At 43.1% G+C, this 21560-nt stretch overlaps 1 protein-coding gene across 1 annotated transcript in view; it reads right to left on the bottom strand.

Annotated features, from left to right (window-relative positions):
• LOC144505344 (glutamate receptor ionotropic, delta-2-like) overlaps positions 1–21560 on the bottom strand; it is a 393564-nt gene that overhangs the window by 56958 nt on the left and 315046 nt on the right. Inside the window, exons 11-12 of the mRNA XM_078231464.1 lie at positions 17990–18302; positions 6367–6505 (exon numbers count right to left, since the gene is read on the bottom strand). Coding sequence (XP_078087590.1) covers positions 6367–6505; positions 17990–18302 — 452 coding nt within the window. The remainder of the gene's footprint in view (positions 1–6366; positions 6506–17989; positions 18303–21560) is intronic.

Genomic DNA, 21560 nt, shown 5'->3' with positions numbered 1-21560 from the left:
CACTTCTGCATTGTTATCTCTATTGCCCTCTAAATATGTATCCTTGACCCCTAACTGCTCCTTATCTACATGCTGCCACTTGATGACATTATCTGACAACCCATGACATGTATTAATGATGCTCAGCTCTACTTCACCACCACCCCTTTCATCTCCTCACTATATCTAAGTTGTCAGGCTGATTGCCCAACGTGCAATACAGGAAGAGCAGAAATTTCCTCCAATTAAATATTTGAAAGATCAAGGCCATTGTCTCTGTTCCCCACATAAACATAAAATTCTCTAGTTATACAGTTATTCTTTATAGAACAACACAATATCTCCCAAAAATCTTGAAAAATAATCTATTCTCACAATTACCCAGAAGCTGTGGGTAATAATAACAATGGGAAATAAATCACATTTTTGGAGGACAGAGAAATTGCCCACCAGAAGTTTGAAGTAAGTTAAACCCCAATATCTCCTTATATCTCTTTGTCATATTTTGTTCTATAATGCTTCAGTGAAGTGTCTTTGGACATTTTATCATGGCAAAGACATTATTATCTAGATAAAAGCTGTTATTGTTTGAGAATATCACAATTAAGTTACAATATTATCAACAGCTCATTTCTCTTTTCTTAGCTTTGAAAAAACTGGAAGGAAATTAATTAGAGTTAGATAGCTGCAATGTGGAAAAAAGCACTGGCAGAGGACTGAACAGCCTACTTCCCTAATCCTTAAAATGATTCCTGAAAAAGTATTCCTTAATCCTTCAAAATAACAATACATTCTTATAAAATGGTTACTAATTAATCCAACAGCTAATTCAAGAGAAATGTCTTTCCCCATTTTGTGACCAGCTGACCAATAAATTACCAAATTGCTCTATTAGAGGAGCTGACAGGAGTTTGAGAGAATGATGAATATATATCATCCCACCTCTACGGAAAGGTTTGTTCAATATCATTCAAGTAAAAAGAGATAGTAGGCCAAGGAGCTTACAAGGAAAACCAAATATAATGAAAAAATATCAAATATAACATAGAAATACTTTTTTACATTAATGCATGGGGGTGAAATGGATTTCATTATTCCCTGCAAGAGGCTGTGAATACTCCTACCTGACATTTTCCACTTATCTGGAAAGATAGGCCTCGTAGGTAAACTGAGATTTTCATGTAGTTTTTTCACTCACTGGTGTAACACAAGAACAAAGAACAATACAGCACAGGAACAGGCCCTTCGGCCCTCCAAGCCGGTGCTGCTCCCTGGTCCAAACTAGAGCATTCTTTTGTATCCCTCCATTCCCACTCCGTTCATATGGCTATCTAGATAAGTCTTAAACGTTCCCAGTGTGTCCGCCTCCACCACCTTGCCTGGCAGCGCATTCCAGGCCCCCACCACCCTCTGTGTAAAATACGTCCTTCTGATATCTGTGTTAAACCTCCCCCCCTTCACCTTGAACCTATGACCCCTTGTGAACGTCACCACCGACCCAGGGAAAAGCTTCCCACCGTTCACCCTATCTATGCCTTTCATAATTTTATACACCTCTATTAAGTCTCCCCTCATCCTCCTTCTTTCCAGGGAGAACAACCCCAATTTACCCAATCCCTCCTCATAACTAAGCCCCTCCATACCAGGCAACATCCTGGTAAACCTCCTCTGTACTCTCTCCAAAGCCTCCACGTCCTTCTGGTAGTGTGGCGACCAGAACTGGACGCAGTATTCCAAATGCGGCCGAACCAACGTTTTATACATCTGCAACATCAGACCCCAACTTTTATACTCTATGCCCCGTCCTATAAAGGCAAGCATGCCATATGCCTTCTTCACCACCTTCTCCACCTGTGACGTCACCTTCAAGGATCTGTGGACTTGCACAAGACCCAGGATCACTCAATAGCTTCTTGTGACGTGTTAAGGCTTCATTGTCATTGGCAGGTTATGATTTGCTGGAGTTTGTTAATCCATTAATGAGATCACATTTACAAAATCCCTCGTTTCAAAGATCTGCACCCATGCCATTTTGCTGGTGTGCTCTTAAGTATGATAAAGATAGGGCAACTGAATAATTTCTTTTGGTATGGTGCAATGATTTGATAGGCAGTTACCCTCAATGCACACTTTTTTGGGGATTTTTTATTTAAACACCTCCTTGATCCCAGCATAACATAACAAAAATAGTTTTGTATGGATGAGAACCTTACCATAATTTGTAAAACATAATTTTCAATGATATACTCAGACCAGAGCTTTTGATGATAGAAAAAATCATTAGCAGAATGGCTTCCTAATAGAGAGTAGGATTTCGTGTAAAATGGAGGTGCCAGTTTACTGCATTTCCAAAGCAATATTTGGCAATCAGTCATGGGGCTACTCAGGAAATTTCCCATATGGTCAGTCCACCCTTGCAAGTTATGCTGCAAATGTGTATGATGAGTAAATGACTGAGCTTCTATAGACGCTACAAAGAACGCTCATTCCTGAACTGGAGTACACCAGAGTCATCATCAGCTGTTCCTCCATTTGAGGATGACATCTAGGGGCTTCCATGACAAGGAGTTACGGTCTCAAGATACAGGGTAGGCCATTTAGGACTGAGATGAGGAGAAATTTCTTCATTCAAACAGTGGTGATCATCTGGCATTCTCTACCACATAAGGCTTTAGAGGCTAAATCACTGAATGTCTTTCAGAAAGAAACAGATAGTTTTCTAGACACTGAAGGTGTCAAGGGATACGGGGAAAGAGAATGGCGTTGAGATAGGGGATCAACCAGGATCACATTAAATGGTGGAACAGGCACGATGGAAAGAATGGCCGACTCTTGCTCCTATTTTCTATGCTTCTATTTTTTGTCCACTCAAGGTCATGAGTTTGTGCCATGGGTATTCATGTAACAGAACAGGCTGATACCTGGCCCACAAGTCTTTGGACACATGGGGCAAGATATCCCACAAAGTAGTGGGAGTGCAGGATTTACTTCCTCTCCTTTCCATCCCTATTGCCGCTCTGCCTCATCATTAAGACATTTAGACTCAAAGCATGACGCCACCTGATGGACAAGTCGTTGCCATTTTGAACAATTGGTAGCAAGCTTCTCCCAGTCATTAGTGCTTTAATAAATTCATTATATTAATAAGGAAAGTCCAATAACTCATATATGGCATTGTAACACTGGATGTCTGACATGCGTACTTCCAATTACCATGCACAAAATTTCCAGATCAAATTGAAATATCCGCACAGCATAGTTTTGATTTAACGAGTACAAAGTGAATACTCCCTGTTGATAGGGGCAACTAACTACAGGTGGAGAAGAATTAAAATATGGCCAAAGCAGGCAACTTAACTTTAGTCCATAGGCCTGGTGGCAACTGTGGAGAGGGAAACAGAGTTGATGTTTCAGGCTGGTGAGTTTTCTCTGTTTCTCCACTGTTCATGGCTGTCAGAACTGCTGAGAATTTCTAGTATTTTCTGTTTTTATCTCAGATTTCCTACATTCACGCTATTTTGCGCTTATGCTAACTACAGTTCAGCTCGTCCAAGATCTTTAAAGACACATGACAAGTGAATGAGTTATATGCTGGGAAAACAGGGACAACAAGAGACATGTGAGTTACGTCACGGTTCAGTGTTACCATTAATGGTGACGATGCATAATCCTGCAACTTGTAATGCCATTGTCAATATGACAGGTCATATCAAATAATTGAGAAAAAAAAAGTTAAAAGGAATTTGTTCAATTGTATTTTAAACCATTTGGAGGAATCTATTTGGATAATAAAATTGTACTTTGTTAAAAAATGATTATAATGTGCAATGGTAAATCATTGAGTAAATTGCAAGTTCAATTGTGCCGATTGTATGGCTATCATTCTTGTGAAATTAGAAGAAGCAGATTAAGCAGCTAAAGATATATCTTTCTGACATTAACCCTATCTTAAGTGGGAGTTTGGCTTTTTGCCCTTATAATATATGATAAATGGCTCAACACTCCAATTAAGGAAGTGCAGAGAAGAAAGTGGTCTATTTATTTAACAAAAGTAACATTTACTCTGTAGGAGTGTATTGCAGGATTGATGTCACACAGATCACAAACGGGATCCTCCCAAAAAAACAAAGTGTTCAACATGCGGGAAAATGGGATAATTTCCTGCCCGTTTTTTGGGCGTACTTACCTGAACAAATCTCCATCACCCTGTGCATCACAGAGTGCCTCAGAGGGATTCATGCCGGAAAGAGGGGCGGGGGGATGGGGGGGGGGGGCGGGGAGGCTCATCCTACCTGAGAGGCCAGCAGCATAGCGCTGAATGGGCCACTGCACATGCACCAATCTGTCAGCGGGGAGATCGGTGCATGGGCACCGCACCGCCCCCCCGCCCCCCCCCTCCCCCAACCCCATTGCCGGCCCCCTGATCGCTGGCCTCCTGTTTATCCCAGAGCTCGCACCCTGATCGCTGCTCTCCCCCTTCCAACCACTGACTTCCTGACACTCCCTCGATCACTGCCCTCCCAATGCCCGACACCCCTCCCCCCCACCCCCCTGATCGCTGGCCTACCAGACCCCCTGGGCCAGCCCCACTCTACCACACCCATGGCCAGCCTCGACCCCTCCCCCCCTTCCCCGATCTCCCGCACAATGGTCTGCCTCAAACGCCCCCGTCCCAATGACCAGCCCAGTTCGCTCTCCTCCCTCCCTCTCCCACCGATCCTGTTGTAGAGTGGCCATGGGACACTCCCCAACCACCAATTGCCCCCCCAATAGGCCTCACCGCCCCCCCCCCCCCACAGTATGACCCACCCTCTCTGGATCGAACCTCTTGGCACTGCCCAGTGGGCAGACAGGGTTCCAGGCTGGCACTGCTAGGCAGACACTGTCCAAGAGGCATCCCCTTGCCCCTGACTTCCCGGCAGGGCCTCAATGGCCTCTGTTCCCCACCAACCTCGTGTGGGCGCCTGTTCCCTCTTAGTGGGGAGCAGTTGCAAACCCTGCTGGTGGGGAATCCTTTCCCAGTGGGGATGGGGGGCAGAGGGGAGATGCTAGTGGAGCTGATTACGCTGAAAAAAAAGGCCTGGGACACGAGTGATTGACCTGATACCAGTCACGAATCCTCCACTCGATGGCTCGATGGGCAGAATGGCCTACTTTTGTTCCTATTTTCTATGTTTCTACTCAGGGTCATGAGTACCCGCCATAGGTCTTCATGTAACTGAACAGGCTGATACCTGACCCACAAATCTTTGGACACATGTGACAAGATGTCCTACAAGGTAGTGGGAGTGCAAGATTTACTTCCTCTCCTTTCCATCCCTATCGCCGCTCTGCCTCATCATTAAGACATTTGGACTCAAAGCGTGACGCCACCTGATGGACAAGTTGTTGCCATTATGAACAATTGGTAACAAGCTTCTCCCAGTCATTAGTGCTTTAATAAATTTGTTATATTAATGAGGAAAGTCCAATAACTCATATATGGCATTGTAACACAAGGGTTTTGTTTTGGTCAGCTGGGTGTCTGACATGCGTACTTCCAATTACCATGCACAAAATTTCCAGGCCACATTGAAACATCCGTACAGGCACAGTTCTGATTTAACGAGTACAAATTGAATACTCCCTGTCCATTGGGACAACTAATTACATGTTGAAAAGTGCTCAGATATGGCCAAAGCCAGGCAACTTAACTTTAGTCCACAGGCCTGGTCTGGCCCCCACTGCTGTCTCCCGACCCACTGCACTACTCGAGCAGCACAGCGGCCTGGGAGAATTCCAGCCCATACTTTTCAAAATTCAGAAGGTAATTTTAATCAAAGCCATCTGGGGTGGTGGAGGGTGGGGGTGGTGGGGGGGAGGTGGGGGGGGGGGGGGGGGGGGTTAACAAAGGAAATTATGTTTACAATGCCCTGCAAGGTATAGAATGCCCTTTTATAAAAAAATAATTTAATTACAAATCCACCATTCATTTGTTCTGAATAAAAACAAACAGTAACTCAAACTTATTTTTACACTGATATAAAAACTTATTTTTACACTGGCGGGTGAAACTAGAACTAGGGAGCATAGCCTCAAAATATGGGGAAGCAGATTTAGGACTGAGTTGAGGAGGAACATCTTCACACAAAGGGTTGTGAATCTGTGGAATTCCCTGCCCAGTGAAGCAGTTGAGGCTACCTCATTGAATGTTTTTAAGGCAAGGATAGATAGATGTTTGAACAGTAAAGGAATTAAGGGTTATGGTGAACGGGCGGGTAAGTGGAGCTGAGTCCATGAAAAGATCAGCCATGATCTTATTGAATGGTGGAGCAGGCTCGAGGGGCCAGATGGCCTACTCCTGCTCCTAGTTCTTATGTTCTTACAAGAAAAACATCAATGTTTTACCGAATGGGGTTTTCAATTCGATTGTTGGTCAAAATGGCAGTTAGGTTTGCAGTGTAGGTTGAGATGATTATGAACACGAAAAGCCACCAAAACCCCATCAACAAGCGAACTGCCAAAGTGTTAATGGGAACTTCTCCTCCTGTCCCTAGAAAGAAAGTTAAAATACAAATTAGGACACAAGTAAATCCATAAGAACATACAAATTAGCAGCAGAAATAGGCCATTTGGTTCCTTGAGATTGCCCTGCCACTCAATAAGATCATTCATGATCTGACAGTAGTTTTCCTGCCTGATAGGCTAGCATGGTAGCACAGTGGTTAGCACTGCTGCCTCACAGGGCCAGGGACCTGGGTTCAATTCCTAGCTTCGGTCACTGTTTGTGTGGAGTCTGCACGTTCTCCCCGTGTCTGCGTGAGTTTCCTCTGGGTGCTCTGATTTCCTCCCACAGTCGAAAGACGTGACGACTGGGCGATTTTCACAGCAACTTCATTGCAGTGTTAATGTAAGCCTACTTGTGACAATAATAAATAAACTTTAAACTTAACCTTTGATTCACTTATTAGTCAAGAATCTCTCTATTTCCACCTTAAAAATACTCAATGATCCTGCCTCCACCCTCTCTGGAGAAGAGAGTTCGAAAGACTCATGACCATTAGAGAAAATCTGTCTCATCATCTCAGTTTTAAATGACCCCTGATTTTTAACTATTGATTCTTAAGGTAATTACGTTTATTAATTGCACCAGATGGTAAGTTATTAATACTTTTTAAAAAGGAGTTCTAAATAATATTTTGTCACATTAAACTGTATTGCTCACAGCTCTACATCATAGGGTGCAGATTTAATAGCCTCGCTGGACAGGAAGCGGATTATGTCAGGGGTGGGGGAGTGGTGCTGTGCGGCACTAAAATTTCCCATTCCAGATACTGTTGGCCTCTGTTTGTAGAAACTAGCCTATGTCAGAAGTAGCCCTATGCTGCTGAATGTCTCACCTACATAAATAACTTGGATCTTGAACGAGAGGTGTGCCCGGGCCATTATGGTCACATTGCACCTTGGATATTCTCCACCTCATCCTTTATTCCACATGCAGGCAGGACAGGAAACATTGACCCTTAAGAGACTAAGTAGGGAAACAGAATGGAAGCTCAGTAAAGGACAATATGGATCAATGTAAAGGGAACAGAACCCTGAGGCTTAAAAGGTTTTCGTGACCAATATTCAACAATTATTCTCCTTGCACAGTATATATCTTTTATGGAACAAAATGTTCGGATAAATAATTTATAGTTGCTGAGAAAATTGTTATACATATTGATGGCAGACTATTCGATTTGTGTATCAATGAAATTAAATGCTTCCCAGCGACAGTTGACATACATATTCCAAACAAGTGCATGATAGATATGTTGAAGAGTTGATTAAATCCGTATCTTAGAAGAATGCAAAAATTATAAGAATATGCAATTGGGCCATGGTTTCCTCTTCCCAATTAAAATGAGAGAAATATCCATTTTTCTGTAAGTTATGATACATAACATGGAATATTAAAAATATAAAATATCTGAGAACATGAATTTGTTCATGAAATGAATTCAATAGCCAGTTATAAATCTCCTGAAATATTTATGTTTCAATGTTTCTCAAATGTTTAGACAGGTAAGTAGTTTGACCAGTTCAATCTCAGATTAATATTCTGCAGAGATACAGCGGGCTATTCTCCCAAAACATTCTAAGTGCCGAATTTGCGTGAAAACTGGAGTAACTCCCACAGGTTTTTTAGCGTGATTTTCAGAATGAATCTCCCACACTCTGAGAACTGCAGAGTGCCCTCGCGACATTCACACTGAAAATCAGTAGGCGGGGTCTATTCCCACTGGAGAGGCCGGCAGCATAGCGCTGAGCGAGCCACTGCGCGTGCGGCGATCTGTCAGCACCGGGATCGGCGCATGCACAGTGGCCCCGCACTGCCAGCCTCCTGATCGCTGGCCAGCTTGATTGCTGGCCAGTTCCACGACCTGCATTGCTGCCACTCCAACCTTCCCCACCCCTGATTTCTGGCCTCCCAGACCTCTCCGGGCAAGCCCCGTGTCTCCCCCGGGAGCCCCAAGTGCCCCTTTCCCCAACCGGATGGCCAGCCCCGATCACCCCCTTCCCTCTCTCTCCCAGCGATCTTCTGGCATAGTGGCAGCAGGACTCTCCACACCTACCGATCGCCCCCTATAGACTCTGCCACCAAATAGGTCCTGCCCCCTCCCCTTAGGCATTGCCAGTTTTCCCCTTGGGCAGTGCCAGGGGCCAGGCTGGCACAGCCAGGCTGGCACTGCCCAGCGTGGCACTGCCCAGGGGGAACCCCACCTTACCCCTGACCTCCTGGGGTAGCCTCAATGGCCTCTCTTCGCTCCAGCGGGGCAGGCTGCCTATTCCCTGTTAGTGGGGAGCAGTTGTAGGCCTCGCTGGAGGGAACCACTCTTGGCTGGGGGGAGATCCTAGCAGGCCTGGAGACTTCAGTCCTGGGTCCACTAATAGGATGGAAATAGGGATCTAAATATTTAAATCAGCTCTGCGTCGATTTCCAGCATAGTTGTAATGTGAATCTCAGCATGTTAACTCGACGTGCAAATGTGTGCTCACTGGCCTGTGACTTTACTTATCTTATTTGAAAACAGCAATTACTCTAACAAACTTAGCCCCAGAGATGCGCAGGGATCATGGCGCACAGTGGAAAGCCTGCGAAACGGCCTCCGCTATTGTCTCCTGGCCCATTGCACTGCTAGGGCAGCACAGCAGGCTGGAAGAATCACCCCCATACATTTTGGGAGGAGTACTGAGAGGAGACACAAACAAAATTATTCAGTTCCTCAGCCTTGCTGACTGTGTGCTGTACACTTAGTGTAGTATTTATAAAGGATAGGCTAACAGACCACAAAGGTGCAAATAAACAAGAGTCTTATTGGAAAGACGTTTATTCTACAAGTTGTTAGGATAGATGGCCCATTTGCCCATGCAAATGGCCGATGACATCATCAGGATGTCACGTGATCGGTTCCTTAAAGTGCCCTTGTTCCAATTAGGAACAACACAACACCTGGGTGCTGGACAATGAGAACAAGACTAATTAAGGGATCGCATTTTTGGAATATTTCTGATACGATAAAAGGGCCGCAGGAAACGGTGCTGCATTAGCACGTCTTAAGCCTCCCTTGCACATACCCCACTGTGCTTTGATCTCAACTTGCATCGCATTGTCAGCTGGCCCCTCCACATCTTCATCATTGGAGGAGGCATCATGATAAAAGATGTCCTCATTTTTCAAGGCCTTCCTTCTCTGCAGTGCTGGGTCATCCAGCACATAGCAGATCACCAGAATCCACGTGAAACTTGCTGGACCATACTGGAGGGTCCCATCGGATCTATCAGCAGAATCACATCTTCAGAAGCCCAATGGCCTGCTCATTGGTCACCTGTGTTTACATGTGGCAGATGCCCTTGGATTTGTACTTCTGTATAGATTCCTCACAGGCTGGAGTAGCCAAGTCTGCAGTGGATCCATGTCTCTTGGTATCCATTGCAGAATGCACGCTGGGGAACTGGAACTGTCAAAATATGTAGACAATGTCGACACATAAGAATCTGTTTTCAATGGTCACAGACCAGTTGAAAATTGATGGAAGGGAAGCACTTACTGCCGATGGAAGGCTGCTGGCTGGTCCCTGGGATCTTTCACGGCCGTATACAGTCGATGATACCTTGTACTTGGGGGAACTCAGTGGTGGCCCTGAAGCCAATGAACATCTCCAACTGACTTGCTGGATGAGTTCTACATCATACATAGTCGCTGGCCCTCTTGAACATTGTCCACCTCCTTGTGGGCTGCAAACTGGGAGATCTGACACATGTTCTCAATAGATCCCTGGAAAGAACTGGAGACATAGAAGTCTATGTCACTGGCATTGGGTATCTGCACACCTCTCTCAGCTTGTTCTCTAGCATGGCACAGAAATCAGTGACAGCAGGAGACCCACATTGTTTACTGATGCTGCCACTTGGTCATTTGAAGAAAGTTCAGCACTGAGGGGCAGATCTTTTCATGGGAAAAGGCTCTTCTGTGCCGAGGTGCTTATTTGGGATGCCCCTCTGCACCCTTCTCTGCCATGCCCATACTGACACTGGATCTCTTGCTGCTCCTAAAGTTGCTGGTGCCTGGATCTCCCTCTCTCGCAGCTGGCCCTCCTTCCTCCTCAAGGGGGCCATGAGGCCTGAGTGGATGTGACCCATAGCAGGGGCCTCTCTCTCATTCTTCGGCCTTCTTTACAGATGGCCCCACCACTCCCAACCCTGTCCCATGGGGCAAGTGCCACTACCCATAGATATCTCTGGCAACATGCCAACACAGTCCTCGCACTTCCTTCCCACTTTCACTGATGTCTGTCACCATTGTTCTCTCAATGAATCCTGAGTCACTTATCTCCTCCGTCTTTGCTGCCTCATTTAGTCAGGTAAGGCTCTGAAGCCTCCATGTGCCATCGGTAAAATGAGAAATATGCTCCTTTCTTCCTCAGGGTCCTTTCCTCCCCCTTGGCTCATTCCTCCCGCTTGGCTCCATCCTGTCCCTGGGCTCCTGGATTTATTTCTAACTCTCTAGCTGCCTTCCACCATGCTGCATCCTCCCCCCTCCACACCCCCTTACCCAGTCCATTCTCTTTCCCGGGCTCCTTCCTGCCTCAGGGGTCCTTTCCTCCCCCTGGTCCCATCCTCCCACAAAGATCCTTTCTTCTCACTCAGCTACATCCTCCCCCACCCTTCTTCTGAGCTCCTACTCTCCCCTGACATCTTAACCCTTAAACTCTCTCCCTTACTCCTTCCTCCTCTGTAACACCTACCTCCCCACTTGCATCCTTCTGCCACGTTACTCCTGCCTCTCCGCGACACATTCACTTCTCCAATTCCTTCCCTGCCTCCTAGATTCACCCACCTGATATCTTCATCCCCCTCTCCCAGGTTCATCCCCCCACCCCCCTCCCCTGAGAGCTTCATCTGCCCCCTCCCAGCTTCAACCCCCAACTCCCTATGGCATTTCTCACCCACCCACATATAACCGTTCTTCTCGGCTCCCTTTACCGCATCCTTACTAGTGCCTGGTGAAAACTCTGAAGTTCTGAAGCAAGTCTGATACCAGCAGAGCCGAAGCTGCTGCGTGGAGAACTCTCATCTGCCGAGAGCTGCTTCACCGCATCGCCTTTGACATGAAGATTCGCCCGCCATTCGAGGCATGAAGTCTTCCTCCAGGCTCTGTTAGCCTCAGGCTTCCAACATTGCCTTCTCCTCGGATGTCCATGATGTGAGCAAGGTCCTAAAATTAAGTGCCGGATTTTGCTCACTGTATAGGTTCAGGCACGTTCTGGACCAGCGTGTTTTCCCGCTGGTGAAATGAAGAACTGGGCAAGGATGGAAGATTCCAACCAAGCGTTCATTTGCATTCCATTAGTGGGATGCAAATCATTTTCACGCTGGCCTCCAGTGGGATTCCCATGGTGGGCACCAAAGGGAACTCTGACAGGAAATTCACACTGATGTAAAATCGACTTTTGGGCCTCCTGTCAAATTCATCCCCCAAACTCGCCAACCCATCACTGAACCTGCCGACGGAGGCATGAGAGATTTCTGCCTCAGGGGCTTCTTGTGCAACAAGTAGCTTGAGGAGGAGATCTGATGAAGGTTCAACATTTATGAGAAGCTTTCATAAATTAAATCACAATAACTATTTCCTTTGGTTTGTGAGTCAGTAACTCGAGGTGTAAATTTACAACTAAGTGAGCAAATGGAGAGTTCCGAAGATTTATTTCACACAAGTTGGCCTATCAGAAATGGAAAGGAATATCCATCATAGTCTTAAAAATGGACAAATATTTTAAGAGGAAGCATACCAAGAGGGGGAGCAAGAATTTCATGGAACAGTTCTTTCAGAAAACTGGAATAGGTATGATGGGCAAAAGAGATTTCTTCTGTGCAATAAAATTGTTATTATTCTATGCCAAAAAGGCCATAAAACTAAAGCACAGATATTGCTATAGAATCATAGAATCCCTACCATGCACAAGGAGGCCATTCAGCCCATTAAGTCTGCATCAATTCTTACCCAGGCTTACCCTGTAACCCCATATAGTTATCCTGCTAATCCCCCTAACCTATAAATCTTGGCACACTAAGGGGCAATTTTATATGGCCAATCCACCTAACCCGCTCATCTTTGGACTGTGGGAGAAAACTGGAGCACCCAGAGGAAACCCACGCAGACACAAGGAGAATGTGTAAACTCCACACAGACTGTCACCCAAGGCTGCAATTGAACCCGGGTCCCTGGTTCTAACCACTGTGCCACCAATACCATTCCAACAGTTACTAACAAACCATATAGGGGTATAACAAAAATAATGGCAGCCATGAAAATCAAAAAGTCTGCAGGACTAAAATAAACAGAGTAATGTATCACTGAAAATTGCAGCATTATGCAAATTGAAACATACACATAACAATGAGAAAAGATACTGCATGAAGGAATTCCCAAATGTCAAATCACCTCAGCTAAATCTCAACACCTCTGTTTAAGATGTACCTGTACATAATTGGAGGAGGCAATATGGAACTCATGTTGGATCCACATGTATAAAACATTTCGCTTATTCTAAGCTTGTTATTGCAAGTTAATTTGGGAGGGATATCTTGGCACCCTTGGAGATCGAAGGAGAATACTAAAGAATAGTGCACTGACAATGAAATATTCAAAGAGATAACTGTTCTTATTCTCTCATAAAACAACATATGTTGTTCTCATGGATGAAAAAGCAGCCGCACCAGCAAATCCTGATAAATATCATTCAGATGAACACTGATCATAATGATCTGCAAATGAAGCAGGCATCAGCACAGATGTACACTCTGTGGTGCTGAGTGGAAGCACAGGGTGAGCTACTGAACACTGAAAGATAGAATAATGGTGCTTATTGGGAGGGGGGAGGGACATGTATGGCAGTTGGTACTCAGCAGAGATGCAACCTGCTGAGTCTGCTTAGCAATGGTGGCTTGTATAGTACTAGAGTCCTGCTGAGGAGCCACGTGCATCCTTGCGTCTTGGACCATGGTATGAATAGCGTGAATGAGTCTTACACATGAATATGCATTACCGCATTCCTGCCTGAAGTGAGGCTCATCTATACCGCTGTTTGCTACTGAGTAGAGAACATGCAGCATTGATGGAAATCACTCAGTCCATCATGCCTGAGCTGGCTCTTTGAAATATCTCTGCTCCTAATGTGTTTAAAAATTAAAATCGATCAACTCACTGGTGTTCCTCAGTACATTAGCAATTCTGTACCATATCAGCAATAATATGTAGCAACAAACAAAATGCCCTCAATATTCTATTTTGTAGTAGTATAGGGTGGAATTCTCCCATCTGGAAGTCAGTCCCATGGTGGGGGGTGAGAACGTGGAGTGTTTCCCGCTGCGGAGGCTGGTGGGAAAACACACCAATCTTCCGGCCCTTACCTCATTAATTACGCAACCCAGTGTTTTGTGCCATATTGTGTGACTGGGCAGGCTGGTGCACGTAGACCACCACTGTATCCGTGTGCCATATTGAAAAGGTGCCCAGCATTACTGATTATTGAAGAACGAAGATGGACCTCTTCAATAGGATGATGGATCTCTTGGAGCACTCTAAGACCGGAAGATGGACCTCCAGAGATTGAAGATGTATCTCCAAGAACAGTCTGAGGCTGGAAGATGGACCCCCTCCTGGAAAATCTAACCACATAGGCTCCCTGATTCCCTGACATGGTGTTCCAGGTCCAGGGCTGCTGGCCTCCATCCCAAACCCCAAAGGCAGCTCCGGGCATTCCTCAGGTCCGTTCGACTTTAATGAGTCCTGACATTTGCCTGCCATGTTATTTGAGACACCAATGTGGCTAAACGTCATGGAGAATTGGGCTTGGGTGGAAGATTCCTGTCATACCTTCACTTCCATCTCATTAAAATTTAAAGTTTATTTCTTAGTATCACAAGTAGGGCTTACATTAACACTGCAATGAAGTTACTGTGAAAATCCCCTAATCGCCACACTCTGGCGCCTGTTCGGGTACACTAAGGGAGAATTTAGCGTGGCCAATGCACTTAACCAGCACATCTTTTGGACTGTGGGAGGAAACCGGAGCACCTGGAAGAAACCCACGCAGACATGGTGAGAACATGCTGAGTCCGCATAGACTGACCCAAGCCGGGAATCGAACGCGGGTCCCTGGCGCTGTGAGACAGCAGTGCCACTCTGCATTAGTGGGACGCAAATCAGTTTCACACCGAACTCCAGAGGTTTCCCGATCTGCCATACACAATCAGACGATCCAACAGGAAATTCACGCTGGTATGAAACAAATTTTTGGACTCCCGCTGAATTCTTCACACCCGCCTGACACTGAACCCCGACAGGCCCATGGGAGAATTCTGCCCGTAGGACTTGCATGTTGTGTCACATAATTACAAAGGGAGTAAAAGATGGCCAGACCCCTGTTCATGCAGTGTCAACAGACTATCATGGCTTTAGCCTCTTGTTCTTAAGTAGTAAAGTGTAACTCAAGCAGAACAGGGCAAAGTTATGAAGTGGAAAGAAGGGCACTGGTCATTTTAATATTATGCGCCATTACTGGAGATAAATTCAAATTATACTTTATGCATTCACATAGCAGCAATAAAATATATTGACCACCAAGTAAAAATGTTTTTCAATTCTACGAAAGGAAAAGAAATGCCTTTGGCACTGGCATTAGTGTTACCACAAACAATAAGAATAAAATTTAGCCTGTGGTGCTCCAGAATAAATTTGAAGGCTCATTCAAGGTTTTGCCAGAAGCCAATAGAATAATTAATGAATGAGGAATCTGATAACTGACAGATGGTTGCAGACATTCTTTTTCTTGGGTGAATGGCTATCATTACACACACATTTGTCATGACTGACAGATGTGCAACTTTCATAGTCAAGAAGAACCTGCTGTAATCATGTAGTATGTCTATTACTTAAAATAAACCTCCGGCATCAATTATTTACATCGTGGGATATTTGCACAAAGTTGACAGTTATGGAATTTTACTAATTAAATAGTTGAGGTTGAGTTGGGAGACAATCTGACACACTGGGGGGTGCAGGGAAGAGGGTTCTGGGATAAGAGTTTTGGAGATTAATGACTCCACTAATATATAGGGAAGATGCTGAAGCTGGGGTGGAGGGGGGGGGGGAGGGGGTGATTATCCGTAAGTGATGAGTGACAGATGTGACAGGAATTTCCAGAGTGAAGTGCTCTCCAACAAGTTTGAAGTACTGTTGTTCGGCAGTGCTGCAAGTGGAATGAGAAGCCTAACCTAGGCCATCAAATCGATTACACTGACATTAAAAAGACATGAGTTAGCTTTAAGGTGGGAGGTTAGCAGTTCATTTCGTGACAATCCAAGACCAATGCTTGTAGCTAAAAGACTTGGGTGCATTGTTGTCTCCTAGGTGTTAGGTCAGGGGACATTTGAAAAAGACAAATGATTGTGGAATAGGACGGAGAACAATTCATCATTGGGAGTCATTGGTATAAGAACAAAGAAGCCTTGAAGTCCTGCATGATGGACTTCAAGAGATTACAAAGCTTAATTTTACTTTAATTCTTCACTCTCTTCCCTCTGAATGCTATTCTTGTGGCACAATTCATTTCTTGGAATTTTTATATCATTATTAAATTTTATATTTCTACCTTCCACATTAGCTCTCTGATGTGTATTTTTTCCTGCCACCTTACTTTCCAGTTTAAAAACTCGTCAAGTCACTATTTATTCAAAGTAATCTGAGGATGATCATATCCAGATTACTCCTCAACACACGTGCTAAACTAAAGAAGGATTGGAAGATTAGGAACTCAATGAAAAGCTAAAGGGGTTTTCTAAGGAGGCCATGGGTGCTGGATAAGATAGGGCTATTTTATCGGGTGTGTGACATCTGAACTGAAATGGAGCCAATAAGCTTGTAAGAGGAATAAATAGTGACATGAAGAGTTTTTAAACTGGAAAGTAAGGTGGCAGTAAAAAATACACATCAGAGAGCTAATGTGGAAGGTAGAAATATAAAATTTAATAATGATATAAAAATTCCAAGAAATGAATTGTGCCACAGGAATAGCATTCAGAGGGAAATGAGTGAAGAATTAAAGTAAAATTAACCAGCGTTAAGCAGGGAAAAGGCCAAAATAAAGTAATACATTCTTAGATAAACAAAAAAAAATACCGTATTGAAGACAAAAAGGGAAAGAGAGAAAGTGCATTTAATTCAATGCTTTGACCAGAAAATAAAGTGAGGAAATTAGAAGTAATTATTTACAGGAAGGTATTTAGTTGCATTAACAGAAAATTGGTTACAAACTGGGCAGGCGTGGAAAATATTATTGTTAGGAAGGGCAAAATTGGTTTTAAGAAAAAAAGTGACAATATTCTTGAAGGAAGGAATACATGCAGTGGAAAGGACAGATGTACATAAAAATCAATATGAATAGAGATCCTTGCTACAGGTCCCCTAATTGTGAGAGGGAAATGGAAGATAAAATTTGTAGGCTGATGAGAGAGTAGGAATTTAAAAGAAAAATCATTGTTCTAGGTTATTTTAATTGATCATTGCTTAATTGGGGCACGGAAGAAGTAAACAGGGAGATAACTCCGAAAATTATGTGCAGGGCTCAGTGATACATTTGAATACCTACATATATAGGGAAAAACACTGCTAGAAATCAGTTTCTCTTTCCACATCACCTCAGCTAGCTGATTTCTCATCTGTCATCAACCCCTTTCCAATATGCTGCATTTAGTTTTGTGCAAATTGCTTCCCATCATATCTGGGTCTCATACCTAATGTTATGATCCTCACTTGTGATGGAATATACAGTTGATTATGGATCAGCAGCTCACAAGTAATGATCATAACATTCGGTATGAGACCCAGATATGATGGGAAGCAATTTGCACAAAACTAAATGCAGCATATTGGAAAGGGGTTGATGACAGATGAGAAATCGGCTAGCTGAGGTGATGTGGAAAGAGAAACTTGCACACAGGATCATTAGGGATTTTTTTTTAAGGTTGGAAAGTTATAGAATAAATATATTCCAAGATACAATATTGTTGAATTAATCAGTTGATCATAGCCCTGCTGATTTTATATATCACACATTACACATATTAACAGGTGAAATCATTTTCAAAAATACCCTTCTACGCTGAAAGAATTGGTAATTGTTTTGCAAAAACAGAAAATTATAATAGGGTTTTTAATTACTTTTAAATACTGTAAGTAACTATTTTTGTCATTTAGAGCTTGTTGATGCTATGGCTTCATATTCTATATCAGAAATTTACAGCAAATGCATTTTAAATCTGAAAAGTGCTTTTCGTAAATAAATTGATGACTACCAATTCTTAAAAAGAAAGAATACTAACTAAATGATAAGTTAACAGACAATTAGTTTCTATAATCAGTAATTTTGAAATGAAGACACTGTGGGAGAGCACATTGGAATACATTTGCTAAAGGTATCCCTACCTTGTTGTACAAATGATCCGTAAACGAGCCACGCAGCATTGTACAAAGTTGTCGATGTCACGGATCCTATTTGAAGTGGCGAAGGCTTTACCCAGCTAAGCATGCAGACAAGCAGGCCTATTATAAACAGAGTACCAATAATACACGCCCAAACTGTCAGATCAAATGGTTCTAGGCAGGTAAACATGTCCACTCTGTGTTCTGGCTTCTTAAGTAGAAATCCTAAGGTGTAGTCCATGATTCGACCAGTGAAGTCCACAACATTCTCTCTCTCTGGGGTAATTGTCAAAGCTGAAACCGCTATATCAGCTCTCTATTGAGTAAAGTTAAAACAAAAAATACACACACAAATTATGTAAAAAACTTTGAATATCGCAAGAATGACAACCATTAACCATCCAATTGTAACAATATACAAATTTTCCTATCTAGGCAATTTATTTTGTTATACCTTGATAATACTGCAATATTATAAATCAGTAATAATGTATAATATATTAATGTGCACTATTAATATCAAGTAACAGCTAATGATAAGCCTAAGACTTCAAAATGCATCTTGATGCACTAAAATGCATACTCTTAAGATAGAGATGAAATGAAAAGTTCAAATGTTTCAAACCCACGTTCTTCAATTAAAAATGTATTTGTGCTTTTAGCACTGTTGTAAAATAGTTTAATGTAAAACTTATAGTTTGTTGCTCTGAAAAATGCATTAATTTAAAATATCTGACAACATTTAACACAGTTATTTTCATGTGTTTTGTATACAATTCAAATATTTCTCAAGGACTAGAATGCAAAATCAAGGATATCTAAATTGGTTAAAAACTCACAAGCGCTGAATTAGACTTTAAAATAAAAACATATTTACTCACTCTTTCCTAATATTAGATTATTTTTAAGTAGTCTGGTTGAGGGGTATATATTTATCTAAAATAATCAAGAGACAGTCCAAATGTCAAAATTGATTTATCTCCAACTCTCATATACCATTACTGTGGTGTTAATGAAAAAAATGCATTTATATTGAGCTTTCATGACCACTGAATGTCTCAAGGTGCTTTACAACCAATGAGAAATTTTTGAAGTGCAGTCACTTGTGGGATGCATAGCAGCTAATCTTCTTTACTCCATCCTTAAAGTTACAAAGCCAATGCTCAAAGTGAAGCAGGCAAACCCAAATCCATTCCTTGTTTGCTCCAAAACCAAATTCAAAATCCAATTGAATCCAATCCAATTCATGGTCCCCACAAGGGACACAAACAAGATCCAAGATGACAAGATAAGCCATTGCATCGCATCTTGGCCTTGATGTGATGCTGGACCTTAGCCAAAAATTGTGCATTGCAAATTCCAAAATCAACAATGCGATAATGACCAAATGTTTTTGTGATGTTGATTGAAGGATCAATGTTGACCAAGCCACTGAGGATAACTCCCCTGTTTTTCTTCAGAAAACTACCATGGGATCTTTTATGTCCACCTGAGAGGGTAGAAGGGCCTTTGGTTTAATGTCTCATCCAAAAAACAGTATCTTCGAAATGAAATTTTCTCATGATATATAAACATAACATACTGCATAAAACAAAGAACGGAAACTATGTTGCATGATCTTACTGTATGCATTCATAGAAACGTTTGTTACCTGCTACCTCAAAGTGAACATTAAAGCAGGAACAAAATATAATAATTAACTGATTTAAATAAGTGGGCAATTAAATTTATTAAGCATTCAAGTATCTATGTAAATGCCAAGCTAATATTTTTCAGAGTAATTGCACTTTGCTCCAGAACTTGCTATGCCACTAGCCAAGCTGTTCCAGTATAGCTACAACACTGACATCTACCTTGCAAATTGGAACATTTCCCAGGTATGTCCTGTACACAAAAAGCAGGACAAATCCAATCTGAACAATTACCACCTCATAAATCTGTTCTCTATCATTAGTAAAGTGGTGGAAGGAGTCACCAACAGCGCTATCAACCAGCATCTTTAGTTGCCTCATCAATAACCTTCCTTCCATCATAAGGTCAGAATTGATAATTGTACAATGTTTAGCATCATTCGCAGCTCCTCAGTTACTGAAGCAATCCATGTCCAAATGTAGCAAGACCTGGACAATATCGAGGCTTGGGCTGACAAGTGGCCAGTAACATTCATATCACATTGGTGCCAGGCAATGGCCATCTCCAACAAGAGAGAACTGAACCATCACCCCTTGTTACTCAATGGCATTACCATTGCTGAATCCCCACTTTCAACATCCTGGGGTTTACTGTTGACCAAAAACTGAATTGGCCAAGCCATATAAATACTCTGGCTACAAGAGCAGGTCAGAGTTGGGAATCCTGTGACAAGTAACTCACCTCCTGACTTCCCAAAGCATGTCCACCACCTACGAAGCAGAAACTGGAATACTCTCCAGTTGCCTCGAGCAGCTCAAACAACACTCAAGAAGTTTGACGCTATCCATGACAAAGGAACTCGCTTGATTGGCAACACTTCCACAAACATTCACATCCTCCACACAACAAACAATTGCAGCAGTGCATACCATCTACTAGATGCACTGCAGGAACTCACCAAGACTCTTTAGGCAACAGCTTCCAAATCCATGACCACGACCGTCAAAAAGGACAAGAGTAGCAGACACAACGAAACACCACCACCTGGAAGTTTCTCTGCAAGTCACTCACCGTCCCGACTTACATTGCTGTTCCTTCAGTGCTGTTGGGTCAACATCCTGGAACTCTCTCTCTAAAACTCCCTCCCAAACAGCACTGTGGGTGTATGTACTCCTCAAAAATAGCAGCAGGTCACGCAGACAGCTCACTACTATCTTCTCAACTGCAATTAGGGATGGGCAATAAATACTGGCCTAGCCAGCAATGGCCACATCCCATAAATGAATAATAAAAAATAACATTAATACTTCAGTTTTAACTACCATTTCATGATCGATATAAACTATGCAAAGTTGTGCATTACTTTATTATAAAATTATGTTTTTCCTCAGCATTTTACAAATACTTGAAAATATTTGTAAATTTTACTATTATAACATGATACTTATCTGGAGAGTTATCCTTGTGTTTGGCCAACACATATCATCAACTAACCATCCAAAATAAATTATCTGGTCTACATCTCATTGTCAGGCCACGTGATGTGGGAATTAGCTAGACCGCAAGGGCCCTATTTTACAATTTTGATTCTAAATGCATGGTGGACATGAAACTGGGAGTGTTTCAGATCCAACTTTTAGACCTGTTTTCAGGCATCCCCGTACGCACTCTGCCTGCAAAAATATCAGCGATTCCGAATCGCGTTGCACAACCTGTGGGTGGGGCTTAACGCACCCAAAATCTCGCAGCTCTGATCAGCGCCTCCAATCGCGCATGCGCAGAGAAACAAAAGATACAATGTGGCTCCTCTGCCACATCGCTCCCGGGCCGGATAATGCCTCCCCAGGCCCCCACAGACATTTCCCCACCCTCACAACATTACTGACTCCTTTATCCCCCACCCCCTCCGCCACCCAGATCACAAGCCTCGCACCCCCCCCCC

The sequence above is a fragment of the Mustelus asterias genome, chromosome 16, assembly GCF_964213995.1.
Source record: "Mustelus asterias chromosome 16, sMusAst1.hap1.1, whole genome shotgun sequence".
Classification (NCBI taxonomy): Eukaryota; Metazoa; Chordata; class Chondrichthyes; order Carcharhiniformes; family Triakidae; genus Mustelus; species Mustelus asterias.
This window is presented reverse-complemented; position numbering and strand designations above follow the sequence as displayed.